A 16,923-nucleotide genomic window follows, 5' to 3' on the forward strand; every position below is an offset into this window, starting at 1 on the left:
GTATGTAACCTGATAGGATGAAAATAAAGAGCAAATGATCTATATATTGTGTTCTTAACTGTGATGAAACTTTAAATGTTTAATATTATATTCAATGATTCAATATTCAATTATATTATTCAGTGTAATATTATATTTAACATTTTAAGAAATATGATGGGGATATAACAAGAAACAAATGCAAAGCAAGAATGACCATAAACCATAGAAGTGACCATGAAGTATAACCATAGAGTTTTGTTAATAACATCTCTTATAATTTCTTGTTTCCATAAGGCTTGTTCAGATGATGCTCTGAACCCGTTGTCCAATCAGTTAAATTTCACATTTGAGGGTCTTCCATTAACAAGAATGCAAAATTTGAGACCAGTACTGCTGCCAGAGATAAAGACCTCCACAGACCACAATGTAAGAGTTCATCTGTGTTAAGAGCAGAAGTTAGCAGAACTTTATCACATATGAACAATTCATTAATTTTTCTGTGCCCTCACTTTTTATAGCTAGATTTTGAGATAAACTGTGGAACTGATAATTTATGTGTTGACGACCTCCGAATGGATTTCAATTTCTCTGGGTGAGCAAATCATTTGCTCTATTTCTGAACTGAAGTATTAAAAGAAATGAATATTTCCAAATCATATTCATGCTTATGAAAGTATTTCCGAATCTCTCTTTGGTTTCTGTGATCCAGGGCTACAAACATAGAGGTTGGGATAATGCAGGAGATCAACGTGACAGTGTTTGTAGAGAACAGAGGAGAAAACTCATACAACACTCTCTTCACCCTCAAATACCCCTTTGGACTTTCCTACAGGAAATTCACATCTAAACAGGTAAACATAGGCACATTTGCTGAAACTGTATTAGTTCAAAATGAAAACAATGACATTTCTAAAGCAAAATAGCTATGAAGATGCAATGAAGTTTTGAATAAGCCACATTAAAATTATGGCGTGTTAGAGTTAAGCACTTAAGGCTGATTTACTTCTGCGTCGAGTGTACACCGTAGGTGTGTTCGACATCGGCTGCGGCTGGATGCAACCGATCGGCGAGAGTAGCCGCGTGCAGGCGGGGAGGAGCTGAAAACGGAGACGTGAAGTCGGACACTTTCTGCTCGCGCTGTGTTTGCATACTTTATCACAGCTGAAGTTAAATAAATGCAATATTTGACTAATACACTGATGTTTCAGAGACATTTTCATTCAAAACTTTATGTACTGCTTACAGTGTCTGTTTTTACAAGAATAAAGTTCAACATAAGCATATGTTATTTAAATAACAATGTAGTGGGGTCTTTGTTTTTTATCCGTTTTATTTTGATAAACATGACACAATATAACATCGCGACTACATGAAAAGATCTTTAACTGTTATAAAAACACAGATTTTTGAGCATTACTGGAGCTGAAGGCGTGACAATAAACACGAAACACAGGTGATCATTGTCATGCGGTGAATCCGGCCAATCGTGAAACAGCTGTGTCGTCATCAGCGCTCGTGCAGCTCCTCTTGAGAAACTGCGCTGGCTGCCTCAGGCGGCTGATCTCGAATCGCTCTCGCGGTACTTTGAAGCCATACGTCACAGTCACATGACGTCAGTGCTGTCTCAAGTCGGACAAAATCAGCCGCCGATCGGTCTGTGCGGCGCTGCATCAAGTCGAACAAGCCTCGTAACTACAGCGTAGGCTGTGCGTAGCATACGACGTAGCCTGACGTGCTCCTCTTCAAAAATGTAACGACGCGTCAATTCTACGCGGACCGCACGCGCTCTGATTGGTCTGCTAGAACCTCTCCCTCAGGTCAAAAAACTGGCGCGGAGCAATAGGAGAAGAGCGAGCACTTTCAACTTCCATATGAATGAAAAAACACTCTGTTTCAGGGGACACATACAGTCAAACTGCAACAAAAGTCATTACCTATTTGCCAACGTACATGACGAGCTGCTTCTTCTTCGTCTTTTGCCTTGATCCTCAACATGAACGCGTACACTGCCTCCTAGTGGTCTGCATGCACGTCGACATGGACAACGACGCAGAAGAATAAATGAAGACAGACGCATAGCCTACGTCGCAGAGGCTCCGGCGGAAGTCCAACGCAGACGTATAAATCAGCCTTTAAGTGGGAAGCGGTGTCTGAAACACAGAAGCTGTACTCGTGTACGAGTATTGGAACACGAGTGTTTACCACCGGCATTCGCTGTGTCGTGTTTTTTGGATTCATTATGTCGGACTCACCGCAGGTAACTCATAATCTGCAGTTGTTATTCCTGTCTCCTGACAAAAACATTGCATGCCACGCCTCTGGAGTGTGGAAAGTTACTGGAGCACGCAGCCGCGCTCGTCTCTCACAAGGAACGTCACGGCAGTGATTGACAAGCCAGAGGGCCAATTGCAGATTGGCTGATGTTTTTAAGGCCCTACCTTGTGCACAGATGATGTATATTAATATTATTAGCAATAGCAGTTGGGTGATTTTACCTTTCTACTTCCTGTGAAGTGATGTATCGATGTTCCCTTATTCCCTATGCCGTTCGCAGTGCTCTTCGAACTTAACATGTTTGTTCCTCTCGGATTGGAATATCACTTAAGATGGCGGAATACCCTGTGAAGTCCATTTCGCAGTCCACTTACGGTCGAATGGAACGCTCCTTCGATCACACACACGAGCTGTGCGTTCTCTGTCTGGGAAGAGCAGGCATGGTAAGTGCCTATGCAAACTGTGAGCGTGTTCCTTTAAGAACGCTCCGTTTTCGCCTGGGTCTCTTCTTGAGGGAAGAAAGTTCAGCATCTGGGCCAAAGAATATACACTAACAAGACCAACACTAACATTCCATTGCAACACCGGCACCCAGCAGCGGCCCTGCGTTTCCGCCATTTTGGGGTGAAAGCAAGTCGGCAGCCCAGTTTCTGTATTATTTGTGAAAAGATGACTAGAATCTTCAATCAGCTTCAACACATGCGGTTTTTCTTTTTATCCTATCATTTCTTTGCAGACACTGCATCACATCCTATTCACCCACTGCCCCCTAGTGCCTATATGCAGGAACTACATAACACATCAGAATTACAAATTTATATTCAACAGCTTGAATATTACATCCCCCTTTTTTGAAAGCTTGACATACTATGTCAATGAACAAAATATTGCAGCTGTGCAAATCCTTAAGGTATAACATACCAATGCAACAATCAGTATACAGAAGAACAACAATATAACAACATATCAAAAGTAGTAGATTTCTTTCTACCTTTAGTGGTAGTATACCTTTAGTTAAGTTATACCTTAAGAGTCTTCGTAGCGCGCTAAGAGACAATGTTACCGGGAAACGTAGCCCAGGTATGATTTTAATGCAAGCTATTAAAATCTATATTATGTATACGCACAGATAATATAACAGTAGGCTATATTAGTCAATATTTTTTTATTAGGTTAAGCAGTGATTGGATAACGTTTTTTTTTTTTTTTTTTTTTACATTTTTAATTTAAGGCCCACCCACAATTGGTCTGGCCCATCCAAAACTGGAATCCTGGCGCCGTGCCTGGGCCACACTGAGCTGTGCGTAACGCCCACAGACGTGAAGTGAACGAGACAGAGGCTGTCCTGTACTGTCTGAAATGGTTAACTCTGTGGCGATGCATGTGCAAAACAGATTTAACTAATCATAAAGTCAATCAGGATACATAACAAAGCCTACTATAGGCCTACACTAACACCCCCCCACAATATAACCTGAGATGTTTATTTAACTTATATTTTTAAACCATGTAATGCAATATGCAATATGCAATGCAATGAAATGTAAGTTAGCATGTTTTACTTGTGTGTGTGTGTGTGTGTGTGTGTGTGTGTGTCTGTGTTGAAATATTTCATTAACATTCTGTATGAGCAGGGCAGAGTGGAGTGTGTGTCTCTGGATGCTGAACGAGGAGATACTCTGGGAAAAACCACTTGCCAAATCAGTAAACCCATCCTCAAGGGAAACACTCAGGTCAATAATCACACCGCTGACATGAACATTTGCTCATGTGGAGGAATGCATTTTAATGGTTAAACTGATAATCATTATTTTGCTCAAAAATTATTAATTACAATCGTTCTCATTTGAGACATTTCATTTTACATTTCATGAGAATTATTGAACTTTCACATAAACACAAATCAAGAGAACATCAAGTCATAGACACGGTTTATTTTATAGTCAAGATTCATGTTTATATTTATTACAGTTAGTCCCAGAGAAGGTTTCCTCACTGATTTAGTCACAGATGGGCAGTACAAATACTTCATTCATTCATTCGAGCAGAATATCACAATGGAGATCACTGAACTCCAACACACACATCTGCCTATATTCTCGGATCAGCAAATGGTTGTCAAGTTGGGAAGATTTAGTAAAGCACTTGTTGAATAATTTATTGATTTAAGAGGAAAGCTCTGATTCGGGTATTTAAACTCTCGACATCTGGCAACCCCAAAGCATGAAAGCTCATGGAGACTTGTTACTGATACAAGAACACAGGAAATGTAAACAAACAAACAATAAAATACTATTTATTGTCCAGCTCTACTCATTTGCATATATACACTCATTTACTGACTTGATTACTTTCAAACTCAAAGCAGTTAATGAATTAGTTAACGCCATCCTAGGTGTATATGACTTTCTTTATGATGAACACAATCTAAAAATATTAATAAATATCCTGATGCATCCGAGCTTTATAGTGGTAGAAAGTGTTACCAAACGAGTAAGATCTGAAGAAAGTGTCTCCTTCCACATCCATCCATCATAAACATATTCCACATGGCCCCGGGGAGTTAATAAAGGCCTTCTGAAGCAAAGCGATGCATTTGTGTAAATAAAAAAAAATCCATATTTAACAAGTTTTGAAGTATTTATTTATTTTTTTTTAGAAAATGAGCGAAGGTTTCTCTAGATAAGATTCTTATTTCTCGTCTGGGATCATGTAGAATGTTTTGAAGCTGCAATGAAACTGTAATTTTGATCTTCAACCGTTTGGGCTCCATTGAAGTCCACTATAATGAGAAACATCTTAGAAATGTTTTCATCAAAAACCTTAATTTCTTTTTAACTGAAGAAAGAAAGACACGAACATCTAGGATGACATGGGGGTGAGTAAATTATCAGGAAATTTTAATTTGAAAGTGAACTAATCCTTTAACCCCCCGGAGCCTTGTGGAGTATGTTTATGATGGATGGATGTGGATTAAGACACAGGATGGCTTGAGGGTGAGTAAAGCTTGGGGTATTTTGCATTTGAAAGTAAACTAATCCTTCAACAAACACTTTTATCCAGAACAACTTTCATGTGTGTGTGACTGTTCAACATGTTCTGTTGTCATATGACTTACAACAACTTTAGTTAGTCCAAAATTTAGTCTTATTCTGGCTTTTTTGTTTAAATTCTAGGTTGTGTTTGACATTACATACAGTATTAATAAAGAAAGTACACTGGGCCAGAATGTGACGTTTGCTGCTGAGGTCACGAGGTATGACATCATCTTTGTGTGCTATAAGTTGTTTGAGTGAAGTCAAAGCGTGAAACAGCCTTTGACCATTGAGCTCTAGGAGGATTCTCACATGATCATTTTTATCAGAAATGGATAAATGATACTAATAATCAAAACCTCCATCTCTCACAGTGGAAATGACAAACACTCAATCAACAGTGAGTTTAAAAAACAGAAAACCATCGATGTCAAATATGCCATCTATATTGCCTTGATAAGGTTAGTGCTCTGCTCCATGTTTCTGTATAAAAATAATACCACATTGTTCTATTATCCTATACTGTAATATTGTCTTTTTCTTTCTTCATTTTAAATAAAAGGCATGAAAATTCCACCATCCACATTAATTTTACTTCAGGGAAAAGGGATCTTATGAAACCTGTCCAGCAGATAATAAGGGTATTATTATAATTTTTTTAAATTTATGTATTATTATTATTATTTTATTATCATATTTATTTTGATAAAAGAAGAAAATACTGTACATAACTCTTCCTTACTTTCTTTTTCCTCTTTCAGGTTCAGAATGACCTCAGAGAATTAATTTTCAAAGTGTTCATCAGAGTACCAGTGAAACTTGGTGATACTGACATCTGGACTAATTCAAATCTGCAAGTGTGTGAATTTATTTCTTATTTTATAAGCCATACAGGTATACTGATAATTGTAAATAAATAATTTCGGTATGATGTAGGGAAGAAAAATGGCATCCCATCCTTCACCCATAATTGTTTTGAAATTTGTTTGAAAATGAAGGGAAACTTGTACTTATGTTTGAAACCAGTGTTCTGAACTAGGGGGCCTCAGCAAACTTACAAGTAGGCCTCAGGATGATGTAAAAGTATTTAAATTAATAAAATATTACTATGATATTAACATAATCTAACTTTAATTAAATCAAGATGTAATTTGAAAATTATATTTCTTTGTATTTTCCCTCAATAACCATTGTTTTTACTGAAGAACAAATACAGATTATAACTTCTGGAATCACAAAATTAATATACTTTCATTAATAATCTTTCCTTTCCTTTCTTTCTTTCTTTCTTTCTTTCTTTCTTTCTAAAGATTTATGGCTGTAAAAGCGAGAACATGGAGAAGCCTGTTATTCACCAATTTTGCAATGTTGGACGTTATTAAAAATCATCGTGTGGTGGTGAGGACACTTTTTAAATGTTAGTTTTGTTTTACCTCATTAGTTTTCCACAATTTATTAATAGTATATGTTAAACATACATTAACCTGAGATGTTTATTTAACTTATATTTTTAAACCATGTAATGCAATATGCAAATGCAATGCAATGAAATGTAAGTTAGCATGTTTTACTTGTGTGTGTGTGTGTGTGTGTGTGTGTGTGTGTCTGTTGAAATATTTCATTAACATTCTGTATGAGCAGGGCAGAGTGGAGTGTGTGTCTCTGGATGCTGAGCGAGGAGATACTCTGGGAAAAACCACTTGCCAAATCAGTAAACCCATCCTCAAGGGAAACACTCAGGTCAATAATCACACCGCTGACATGAACATTTGCTCATGTGGAGGAATGCATTTTAATGGTTAAACTTATAATCATTATTTTGCTCAAAAATTATTAATTACAATTGTTCTCATTTGAGACATTTCATTTTACATTTCATGAGAATTATTGAACTTTCACATAAACACAAATCAAGAGAACATCAAGTCATAGACACGGTTTATTTTATAGTCAAGATTCATGTTTATATTTATTACAGTTAGTCCCAGAGAAGGTTTCCTCACTGATTTAGTCACAGACGGGCAGTACAAATACTTCATTCATTCATTCGAGCAGAATATCACAATGGAGATCACTGAACTCCAACACACACATCTGCCTGTATTTTCAGATCAGCAAATGGTTGTCAAGTTGGGAAGATTTAGTAAAGCACTTGTTGAATAATTTATTGATTTAAGAGGAAAGCTCTGATTCGGGTATTTAAACTCTCGACATCTGGCAACCCCAAAGCATGAAAGCTCATGGAGACTTGTTACTGATACAAGAACACGGAAATGTAAACAAACAAACAATAAAATACTATTTATTGTCCAGCTCTACTCATTTGCATATATACACTCATTTACTGACTTGATTACTTTTAAACTCAAAGCAGTTAAAGAATTAGTTAACACCATCCTAGGTGTATATGACTTTCTTTATGATGAACACAATCTAAAAATATTAATAAATATCCTGATGCATCTGAGCTTTATAGTGGTAGAAAGTGTTACCAAACGAGTAAGATCTGAAGAAAGTGTCTCCATCCATATCCATCCATCATAAACATATTCCACATGGCCCCGGGGAGTTAATAAAGGCCTTCTGAAGCAAAGCGATGCATTTGTGTAAATAAAAAAAAAATCCATATTTAACAAGTTTTGAAGTATTTATTTATTTTTTTTTAGAAAATGAGCGAAGGTTTCTCTAGATAAGATTCTTATTTCTCGTCTGGGATCATGTAGAATGTTTTGAAGCTGCAATGAAACTGTAATTTTGATCTTCAACCATTTGGGCTCCATTGAAGTCCACTATAATGAGAAACATCTTAGAAATGTTTTCATCAAAAACCTTAATTTCTTTTTAACTGAAGAAAGAAAGACACGAACATCTAGGATGACATGGGGGTGAGTAAATTATCAGGAAATTTTAATTTGAAAGTGAACTAATCCTTTAACCCCCCAAAGCCTTGTGGAGTATGTTTATGATGGATGGATGTAAGACACAGGAGGTGAGGGTGAGTAAAGCTTGGGGTATTTTGCATTTGAAAGTAAACTAATCCTTCAACAAACACTTTTATCCAGAACAACTTTCATGTGTGTGTGACTGTTCAACATGTTCTGTTGTCATATGACTTACAACAACTTTAGTTAGTCCGAAATTTAGTCTTATTCTGGCTTTTTTGTTTAAATTCTAGGTTGTGTTTGACATTACATACAGTATTAATAAAGAAAGTACACTGGGCCAGAATGTGACGTTTGCTGCTGAGGTCACGAGGTATGACATCATCTTTGTGTGCTATAAGTTGTTTGAGTGAAGTCAAAGCGTGAAACAGCCTTTGACCTTGAGCTCTAGGAGGACTCTCACATGATCATTTTATCAGAAATGGATAAATGATACTAATAATCAAAACCTCCATCTCTCACAGTGGAAATGACAAACACTCAATCAACAGTGAGTTTAAAAAACAGAAAACCATCGATGTCAAATACGCCATCTATATTGCCTTGATAAGGTTAGTGCTCTGCTCCATGTTTCTGTATAAAAATAATACCACATTTTCTATTATCCTATACTGTAATATTGTCTTTTTCTTTCTTCATTTTAAATAAAAGGCATGAAAGTTCCACCATCCACATTAATTTTACTTCAGGGAAAAGGGATCTTATGAAACCTGTCCAGCAGATAATAAGGGTATTATTATAATTTTTTTAAATTTATTATTATTATTATTATTTTTTTTATTGTAACTTATATTTATTTTGATAAAAGAAGAAAATACTGTACATAACTCTTCCTTACTTTATTTTTCCTCTTTCAGGTTCAGAATGACCTCAGAGAATTAATTTTCAAAGTGTTCATCAGAGTACCAGTGAAACTTGGTGATAATGACATCTGGACTAATTCAAATCTGCAAGTGTGTGAATTTATTTCTTATTTTATAAGCCATACAGGTATACTGATAATTGTAAATAAATAATTTCGGTATGATGTAGGGAAGAAAAATGGCATCCCATCCTTCACCCATAATTGTTTTGAAATTTGTTTGAAAATGAAGGGAAACTTGTACTTATGTTTGAAACCAGTGTTCTGAACTAGGGGGCCTCAGCAAACTTACAAGTAGGCCTCAGGATGATGTAAAAGTATTTAAATTAATAAAATATTACTATGATATTAACATAATCTAACTTTAATTAAATCAAGATGTAATTTGAAAATTATATTTCTTTGTATTTTCCCTCAATAACCATTGTTTTTACTGAAGAACAAATACAGATTATAACTTCTGGAATCACAAAATTAATATACTTTCATTAATAATCTTTCCTTTCCTTTCTTTCTTTCTTTCTTTCTTTCTTTCTTTCTAAAGATTTATGGCTGTAAAAGCGAGAACATGGAGAAGCCTGTTATCACCAATTTTGCAATGTTGGACGTTATTAAAAATCATCGTGTGGTGGTGAGGACACTTTTTAAATGTAGTTTTGTTTTACCTCATTAGTTTTCTACAATTTATTAATAGTATATGTTAAACATACATCAATGAAACTGTCTCTCTCTCTCTCTATGTGTGTGTGTGTCAGAACTGCTCTGTGGCGGTGTGTGCCGTGTTCAGCTGTGACGTCAATCTCATAAAGAATGAAAGGAAACTCTATTATATATCTGGAAATGTGAGCTCTGGATGGATTGAGCAGGTATCTGATGTTTAAAGCTAATTCATATCACAGAACACACACACATATACATACATACATACATACATACATATATATATATATATATATATATATTATTATGGCTGTCAACGTTAAAGTGTTAACTCATGTGATTAATTCAAATCCTTAACATGTTAAAATAATTTAACGCATATAACGCACACAAAAAAAAGTATGTGAAATTGTGTCATAACAAATTTAAGTCACGCAGTTAGATGATCTTAAAGTCCATGCTGATTATATCAGAGATGGCAGAGAGAATCATTCTTTCCATTTATTTAATTTATTTAATATAAATTAAATAAAAATAGCGCCCTCTCATGGTATACGAACAGTGCTTACACTGGCGTGTTCATTGGTCAGGCATCAACCAATAAAACGGCTTCACCCCCACCCACCCCGTTCTGCTCTCTCACTTCTGCTTTCAATTGCTCAAGTCAGTTTTGCAACAGAAATATCGCAAAAAGAGTAGCAAAAGTCAAAGCGCCAGGAATTGAACTTGTACTGCCAGATCTGAGAGGTTGTAAGTGCCGACTTGAAGCTGTACAGCGAAACTGAAGTAAAGTGCAACAGTAAATATGTCTCACATATTTGTGTCTGTCATTTTGTTTATGTGAATGCCATTTTACACATTTGTAACTATTAATCTGCCACTACAACTTCGTAACGGGGTAATCGAAACATTCAGCTTTTCACATCAGGGCTGTGAGTGTAAATTTCAATTTACAAATACAAATATTAATACGACAAGTTCTCACATTCAAATCAGCAACCTCTCTGGTTTTGCTACTGATTTACCTTCATACTCGACGCACTGATCGCACATAGTATTCATGCACAGAAACATTTCAGTACATTCACATTGTTTTCACACACATTCAGGATAATGTTTTGATTTGTCCTGTGTATGTTGCTGTGTACTTTAGTATATATGCAGGTCAATGGCATCTCCATGTGGTCCTGTTCAATATCACAACTTGACTTGTCTGAAATGTAAACAACTCTTTGCTGTTGCACATACTATACACTGTGAATTCTGAAACTTTTTTGCTGTGATTTTTATTTTAATTTATTTTTATGTGCAATTAATCTATTGACAGCCCTAATAATATATATATATATATATATATATATATATATATATATATATATATATAGAGAGAGAGAGAGAGAGAGAGAGAGAGAGAGAGAGAGAGAGCTCAGTTTAACTGCTCAGAACAAACAAGAGACTCATGAACAACCATCACAAAACAAAAAACAGTCGTAGATCATCCAGGTAACCACACACAGTATAAAGAATCAATGGTTCACATACTTTTGAGCGTGGTTATTTTAATAAATTCAGCTATTTTTTTTTTGTCTTATGGATTATATGTAAACATCTTTTATGTAAAATATCTTACTCAGGACAGTACTAAATAAAAAATAACATGCATTTTGCATGATCTCTCTTATTTTGTTAAAATTATTCAAATTTTTACAGATTCTGCAAGTGGTTCACATACTTTTCCTTGCAACTGTATGTATATATATATATATATATATATATATATATATATATATATATATATATATATATATATATATATATTCATAATTGTTTGATCATTTCTTATTGTCATAATCTGTGTCTCTCTTAGACTGGACTCAGAGCTGCTGTGTTTGAGTTGGTCAGTTCAGCGTCTCTGGATTATGACAAGAGCAAATATATTTTCTTTTCCTCTGATTCTCAAGGCACTGCACCGTCTCTCCAGGTGATTCAGTGATCGTTCATGTCAAGTCTAATAACTGTAAAAAGAGCTCTCAAAACACTGCTCTGTTTGAAAGAATCTGTAACTGCAGCCTACTGTTTTTATAGCTTATGATTTGTTCATTTGATCTGTATTTTTCTCTTATTTTTTCACACCACATAATTTTTCTCTTTTTGATTCTAGAAAATATATTGAAAATTGCACTTACAATGTTTTTCACATATATACGTCCTGTGAAACGTACAGTATATGTATACGTACTATGAAAACACACTTGTGCAAAGTAAAGCATTCTTTTAAATTATTATTAAAGAAATGCCACAGAGACAAAAGTACTTACACTACCACCTAGACTGCATTTATTTGACCAAAAAGAGAGAAGGATGTGCATCATACACACACTAAAACAGATGCATTATAACAAAAGTAGGGCTGGAAGATTATGGCCTAAAATCAAAACCTCGATTAATTGAATATTTTACCTCGATTACGGTTAATGAACGGTTATTTTGTTTGTGTTTTTTTTTTGTTTTGTTTGCCCTCATAGTTCACTTACAAGGTTTGTACGGTAAATATGCTTGACTATTAAAGGTGGGATATTTTTTTCCTATTGAAAGAGTGATCTGACATAAAATAACTGCTGAAAGTGAGATGTTATCTATGATTTGTAATATTTCTTACAGATTTCTGCTTATTGTAAATTAGATAAAGATAAATTAGCATAGTACCAGTACGTAATGAGAGTGATTGCTTGTGTGAAATAGTCATACTGTCTATCTTTTAATTGTGAAGCTGTGGGTTGTAAATAGTTCCTTCAAAAGTAGAAAATATATGCTATAATAACTTGTGAGTTTCTAAGCTACTTTAGTGATAAATCACAGGACAGTTTGACAACTAGTTTCTGCGTTCCTCTCAGTGCGCGCGATCTTCACGATTTGCGCAGCTACTGTTTGTATGAGTGTTCGTGCCACAATGCAGCTGCGCGAGCGCGGTAGCTCGATATAATAATACACATACAATCGTCTAAAATCGCTTGAATGTCCTAACTGGCAAACCTTAAAACACATACAAGTGAAACGGTTTAGTGAAGAGGCAAGTCTTACCGCTCTCGCGCTGTCTCTCTGTGTGTTGACTCGCCATTTATGTTGCTTTCATGCCACTGACTGGACGGGGCAGAGTCACATGGCTACACACGCGGTAGTATTTTTTTAACAGAATGAAAAAAAAATGAAATAACCGACATGGAAAAATTACGTTGGTTAGAGGTTCTGAATTTCGGTTTCGATTACTTTTCGATTAATCATCCAGCCCTAAACAAAGGATTGTTAATAGTAATTAAATAACCATGTTTAATCTTGCTTAGTTAGGCTGTATGTGCCATCTAACCTACTCAAGTGTCCAATGACAGAATTGAAATGTCATATTTATCATTGAATTCAGTGTAGTAATATTCACAAATAGTATTTATCAATTATTTAACCCAAATTATAATCTATAATTAATTATAATCTATTATAATTATCTATTGTTTGACATGGAACATCTGTGTGAGTTACAATGAGATCACTTCTGACTGCACTTAAAATTCACTTGCTCACATTTTTCCACTTTGTAGATTAACACTCAAGTGGAGGTGTATGAGGAGCCAAACCTGACCAAAGAGATCATTGGAGGAGTGATAGGAGGACTGCTGCTACTGGCTCTCATCACAGCGGCCCTTCTATAAGGTATATCGCCTTCATAAAATCAGTTTCAGTCCCTCACACTTTCACCTGTCTACACAATCTATATTTTTTAATGCTTACAGCATATTACTGCATGTTTTCTCTTTACAAGGCTGGGTTCTTCAAAAGCCAGTACAAGCAGATGCTGCAGGAGGCGCAGGGGGATGAAGGAGGAGAACCAAACATGACACAATAATGTGCACTCAAACAGTTATAAGATTTATGTACTGATTGTGTTTTGTGGGTTTGAGAATGAAACGTGAATATATTTAAAACCCCATTGACTGATTTAGAACACTTTATTTAAATGATAACTGTACAATTTTGAAGTTACTTCAGATTACTCATCATCTTATCAGTGAACAAAACGAGTTACCAAAGTATTTATAGCATGCCAAATATCTGACTTCCTACTTTGTTATGAAAACTGATAATGACTGAGTATGCACTGTAGCAGAAATATTAGAAATATTGGAGAATCTTTTTCTCATTGTTTTTGTTTTTTGTTTTCTATTCAAGCTTGTTTCCACAGCACAGAATTAAAAAATACAAAAGGTAATTTAGACTTTTTATCTCACAATTCTGACTTTTGTAAACTTTTTCTCTGAATTGCGAGATACAAACTCACAATTCAGAGAAAAAAAGTTATAGTTGCGAGATATAAAATCCAGTTCTGAGGAAAAATTACAATTCTATCATAATTCTGACTTTTTAATTTGCAATTGCGAGTTTATGTATCGCAATTCAGAGAAAATTCAGAATTGTGAGATATAAACTTGCAATTCTGAGAAATAAATTACAGTCCCTCCAGAAAAACGCGATTATGCGATCGCCTGATTTAATGCATAATCAGCCAAAGTCTGCATATTTATGCGGGGTCTCATTTTGTCAAATACGCCGCACTTTCACCGCATAAATTGCCGATTTCAGCAAGCAAAATATGCAGGGCTAGCATGATTTCATAATCTTGTGGAATAAACACAAGACAGCCTGACCACTTTGCAATGATAACATTCTCCCGCTTACATTTTTAGCACGCCAGGCTACTCTGTCTTGCCTTTTAATCATCTTATTTTACGTTCAAATATATATGCATTATGAACAAAGAACCGTCATTATTTCCAAGCAATATGTGCTGAGCTAACTAGCTTACCATCCGTCAGATTGTCCTACCCGGGCTTACTGCAATCTGCACACATCAATATTACATCAATTATACATATAATATTATCATTGTTGTCATGATAAATAACACAAAATTACTGTATTTGCATTATTGTAAAGGGTAGGTTTAGTATTGGTGTAGAAATTAATAATTACACAATCTGATAAGCATTTTTCGCTATCGATTTTTATATCTAATGATTAATGCTATATCATATTGTGCTAAAACTACTGTACTTGCATTATTATAAGGGTAGATTTAGGGTTGGGGTAGGTGTAGATGTTAATAAAGCCATAAACCACGTTAATATCATGCTGGAAGCACAATCTGATAGGTAACGTTAGCATTTTTCGCTGTCAGATTTTGCTACCTACTGTTTCAATGGGAGGTAGCAAAATCTGACGGTAGCACAAATTGTCAGAACACTGGCATTTCTCTCCTTGGGTTTTAGGTTTCGGGAAGGGAAAAAAATTCCACCACCCCATCCAAACTTTTAGGATACCGGGTATCAGATTTACACAATCCCTACGCACAACGCTTCGGCATGTTTCTCTCGCTCGAAAGCTTGACAGACCTCCCGCGCGTAGTTATGGTTGCTAAACCACGATTGGTCTGTAGCGGTTTTCGGCGTGGCTTAGCGAAGGGTCAATTACGCGACGTGAACATCATCTGTGGTGAAACCAGGGTGAAACCATGATGAAGCACGCAAATCATTCTCATTTGCCAACAAAAATAAGCGCAAAGGACCGCACGAATGTTTTGTAAGTTTGAGTCATGTGTTAATTAAGGTCTGAAATAAAACGGAATGAGAACTTAATATTCTTTGATTTAGTATGCTTGCTTATCATAGGAAGTAATAAGAAATGACTCTTTACATTAAGGTAGTAGCCTAGTGAGAACAGGGTGTTGGGGGAATCACCTTTTTTTTCTCTTTTTCATCAAACCGCAGTTTTTGCAAGTTTCTGCAATTTCATCGCATAAAATTGCAAAAATATCCTGCATATTCCATCGCATTTTTTAAGAAAACGTGCCGCAAAATCAAGTTTTTTTGCCCGCAACAATCACAAAAAAAATCCGCGTTTTTCTGGAGGGACTGAATAAAGACAATTGTGTGACATAAAAGTTTGCAGTTAGCTTTTTTATTTGTTATTGAGTGGCAGAAACAAGATTCCATAGTTTTATCATCACGTTTCTTCAGATTTTCATAATAGGGATTTGCACTGGGTGTGAAATTAATGTTTAATCAATGAATTTGATGTTTTCTGCTTTATATAAAGATGTTGTTTAATTTGCTTTTTTTTTTTTTTTTTGGCACGTTGGCAAGGAAATTAAAATAAATTTAGATTAAATAATTTTGGCATTATCCATTACACTTATTTTTGTGTCATTTATATGCATACCTTAAATAAAAATTTAAGTATGAAGGTAAGTTAGGAAATTCTGTGATTTGGGGTGTTTGTGAGACTGAGGTGTCAGATTCAATTGCAGCAAACCCAACAGATACCTAAAACCTTGGTTTATTTATTTATTTTTATAAATCAATGTAGAAAGACACATTAGAATGTACTGAAAACATTTTATAGATAAACACTCGATGCAAAGTCCCATATTTCCTTATATTTTATAGCCTAAACCAAAATCAACACCATAAACATACAAGTGAATATAGAAGTGAATTATTAAACTATTGTTACAGTTTACTTGGTGACAGAATAAATAAATCACTTTGAAAATATGTACTGGAAAAAAAAAAAAAAAAAAAGTTCCAGTTGGCCTACTCCATGTATTGGGTTAAAATGTTGTTCAAGATGTGAAGAACATGCAAAAATACATCCTATGAGTGTAAAAGGGTCCTGTTGCCATGTAGATAAGGGGAGCTCAGAAAACAGGATATCAACATTAGTAAAAAGGGGCGGAAGTGTCTAGTCTCGTAACGTACTGCAACTGTTACGATCTGACAGTGTAACCAGTTTTATCCTAGTGTGTCGTGCAGATCACTGTGATATTTATGGCTTATGGTATTTGAGAGTGTGCTAACTTTGGCCTTTTTTAGTAATTTTAAACATGCTGCTGTATTCTTTGTTGTTGTTGGGATGATTCAGATTTAGACTCTGATCCCACACTACTACTGCAAATTTACGTAAATCTTGATGGATATGCTCCACACCATCTGGTTAGCAACTGAAACAATTGCCGTAACTCATTATCCTCCCTCTGCAATTTAAGTCATCATTAAATCACCAGCAGAGACCAGTTGGCATAAACTTAGTCACTATATTAAGACTGTGTCTTAAGAACTAG

The 16,923-nt window shown here is 35.3% G+C and overlaps 1 protein-coding gene across 1 annotated transcript in view; it reads left to right on the forward strand.

Annotated features, from left to right (window-relative positions):
- The window catches only part of LOC125255963 (integrin alpha-M-like), a 37,212-nt gene extending 23,753 nt beyond the window's left edge, over window positions 1-13,459 (forward strand). Inside the window, exons 17-34 of the mRNA XM_048171574.1 lie at window positions 277-408; window positions 501-574; window positions 692-833; window positions 3,891-3,989; window positions 5,433-5,512; window positions 5,666-5,752; window positions 5,854-5,932; window positions 6,053-6,148; window positions 6,602-6,658; window positions 6,933-7,031; window positions 8,467-8,546; window positions 8,698-8,784; window positions 8,885-8,963; window positions 9,091-9,186; window positions 9,640-9,726; window positions 9,851-9,961; window positions 11,623-11,736; window positions 13,349-13,459. Coding sequence (XP_048027531.1) covers window positions 277-408; window positions 501-574; window positions 692-833; window positions 3,891-3,989; window positions 5,433-5,512; window positions 5,666-5,752; window positions 5,854-5,932; window positions 6,053-6,148; window positions 6,602-6,658; window positions 6,933-7,031; window positions 8,467-8,546; window positions 8,698-8,784; window positions 8,885-8,963; window positions 9,091-9,186; window positions 9,640-9,726; window positions 9,851-9,961; window positions 11,623-11,736; window positions 13,349-13,459 — 1,710 coding nt within the window. The remainder of the gene's footprint in view (window positions 1-276; window positions 409-500; window positions 575-691; window positions 834-3,890; window positions 3,990-5,432; window positions 5,513-5,665; window positions 5,753-5,853; window positions 5,933-6,052; window positions 6,149-6,601; window positions 6,659-6,932; window positions 7,032-8,466; window positions 8,547-8,697; window positions 8,785-8,884; window positions 8,964-9,090; window positions 9,187-9,639; window positions 9,727-9,850; window positions 9,962-11,622; window positions 11,737-13,348) is intronic.
- Window positions 13,460-16,923: the final 3,464 nt, after the last annotated feature.

This window comes from Megalobrama amblycephala, linkage group LG20 (assembly GCF_018812025.1).
Source record: "Megalobrama amblycephala isolate DHTTF-2021 linkage group LG20, ASM1881202v1, whole genome shotgun sequence".
Taxonomy (NCBI): Eukaryota; Metazoa; Chordata; class Actinopteri; order Cypriniformes; family Xenocyprididae; genus Megalobrama; species Megalobrama amblycephala.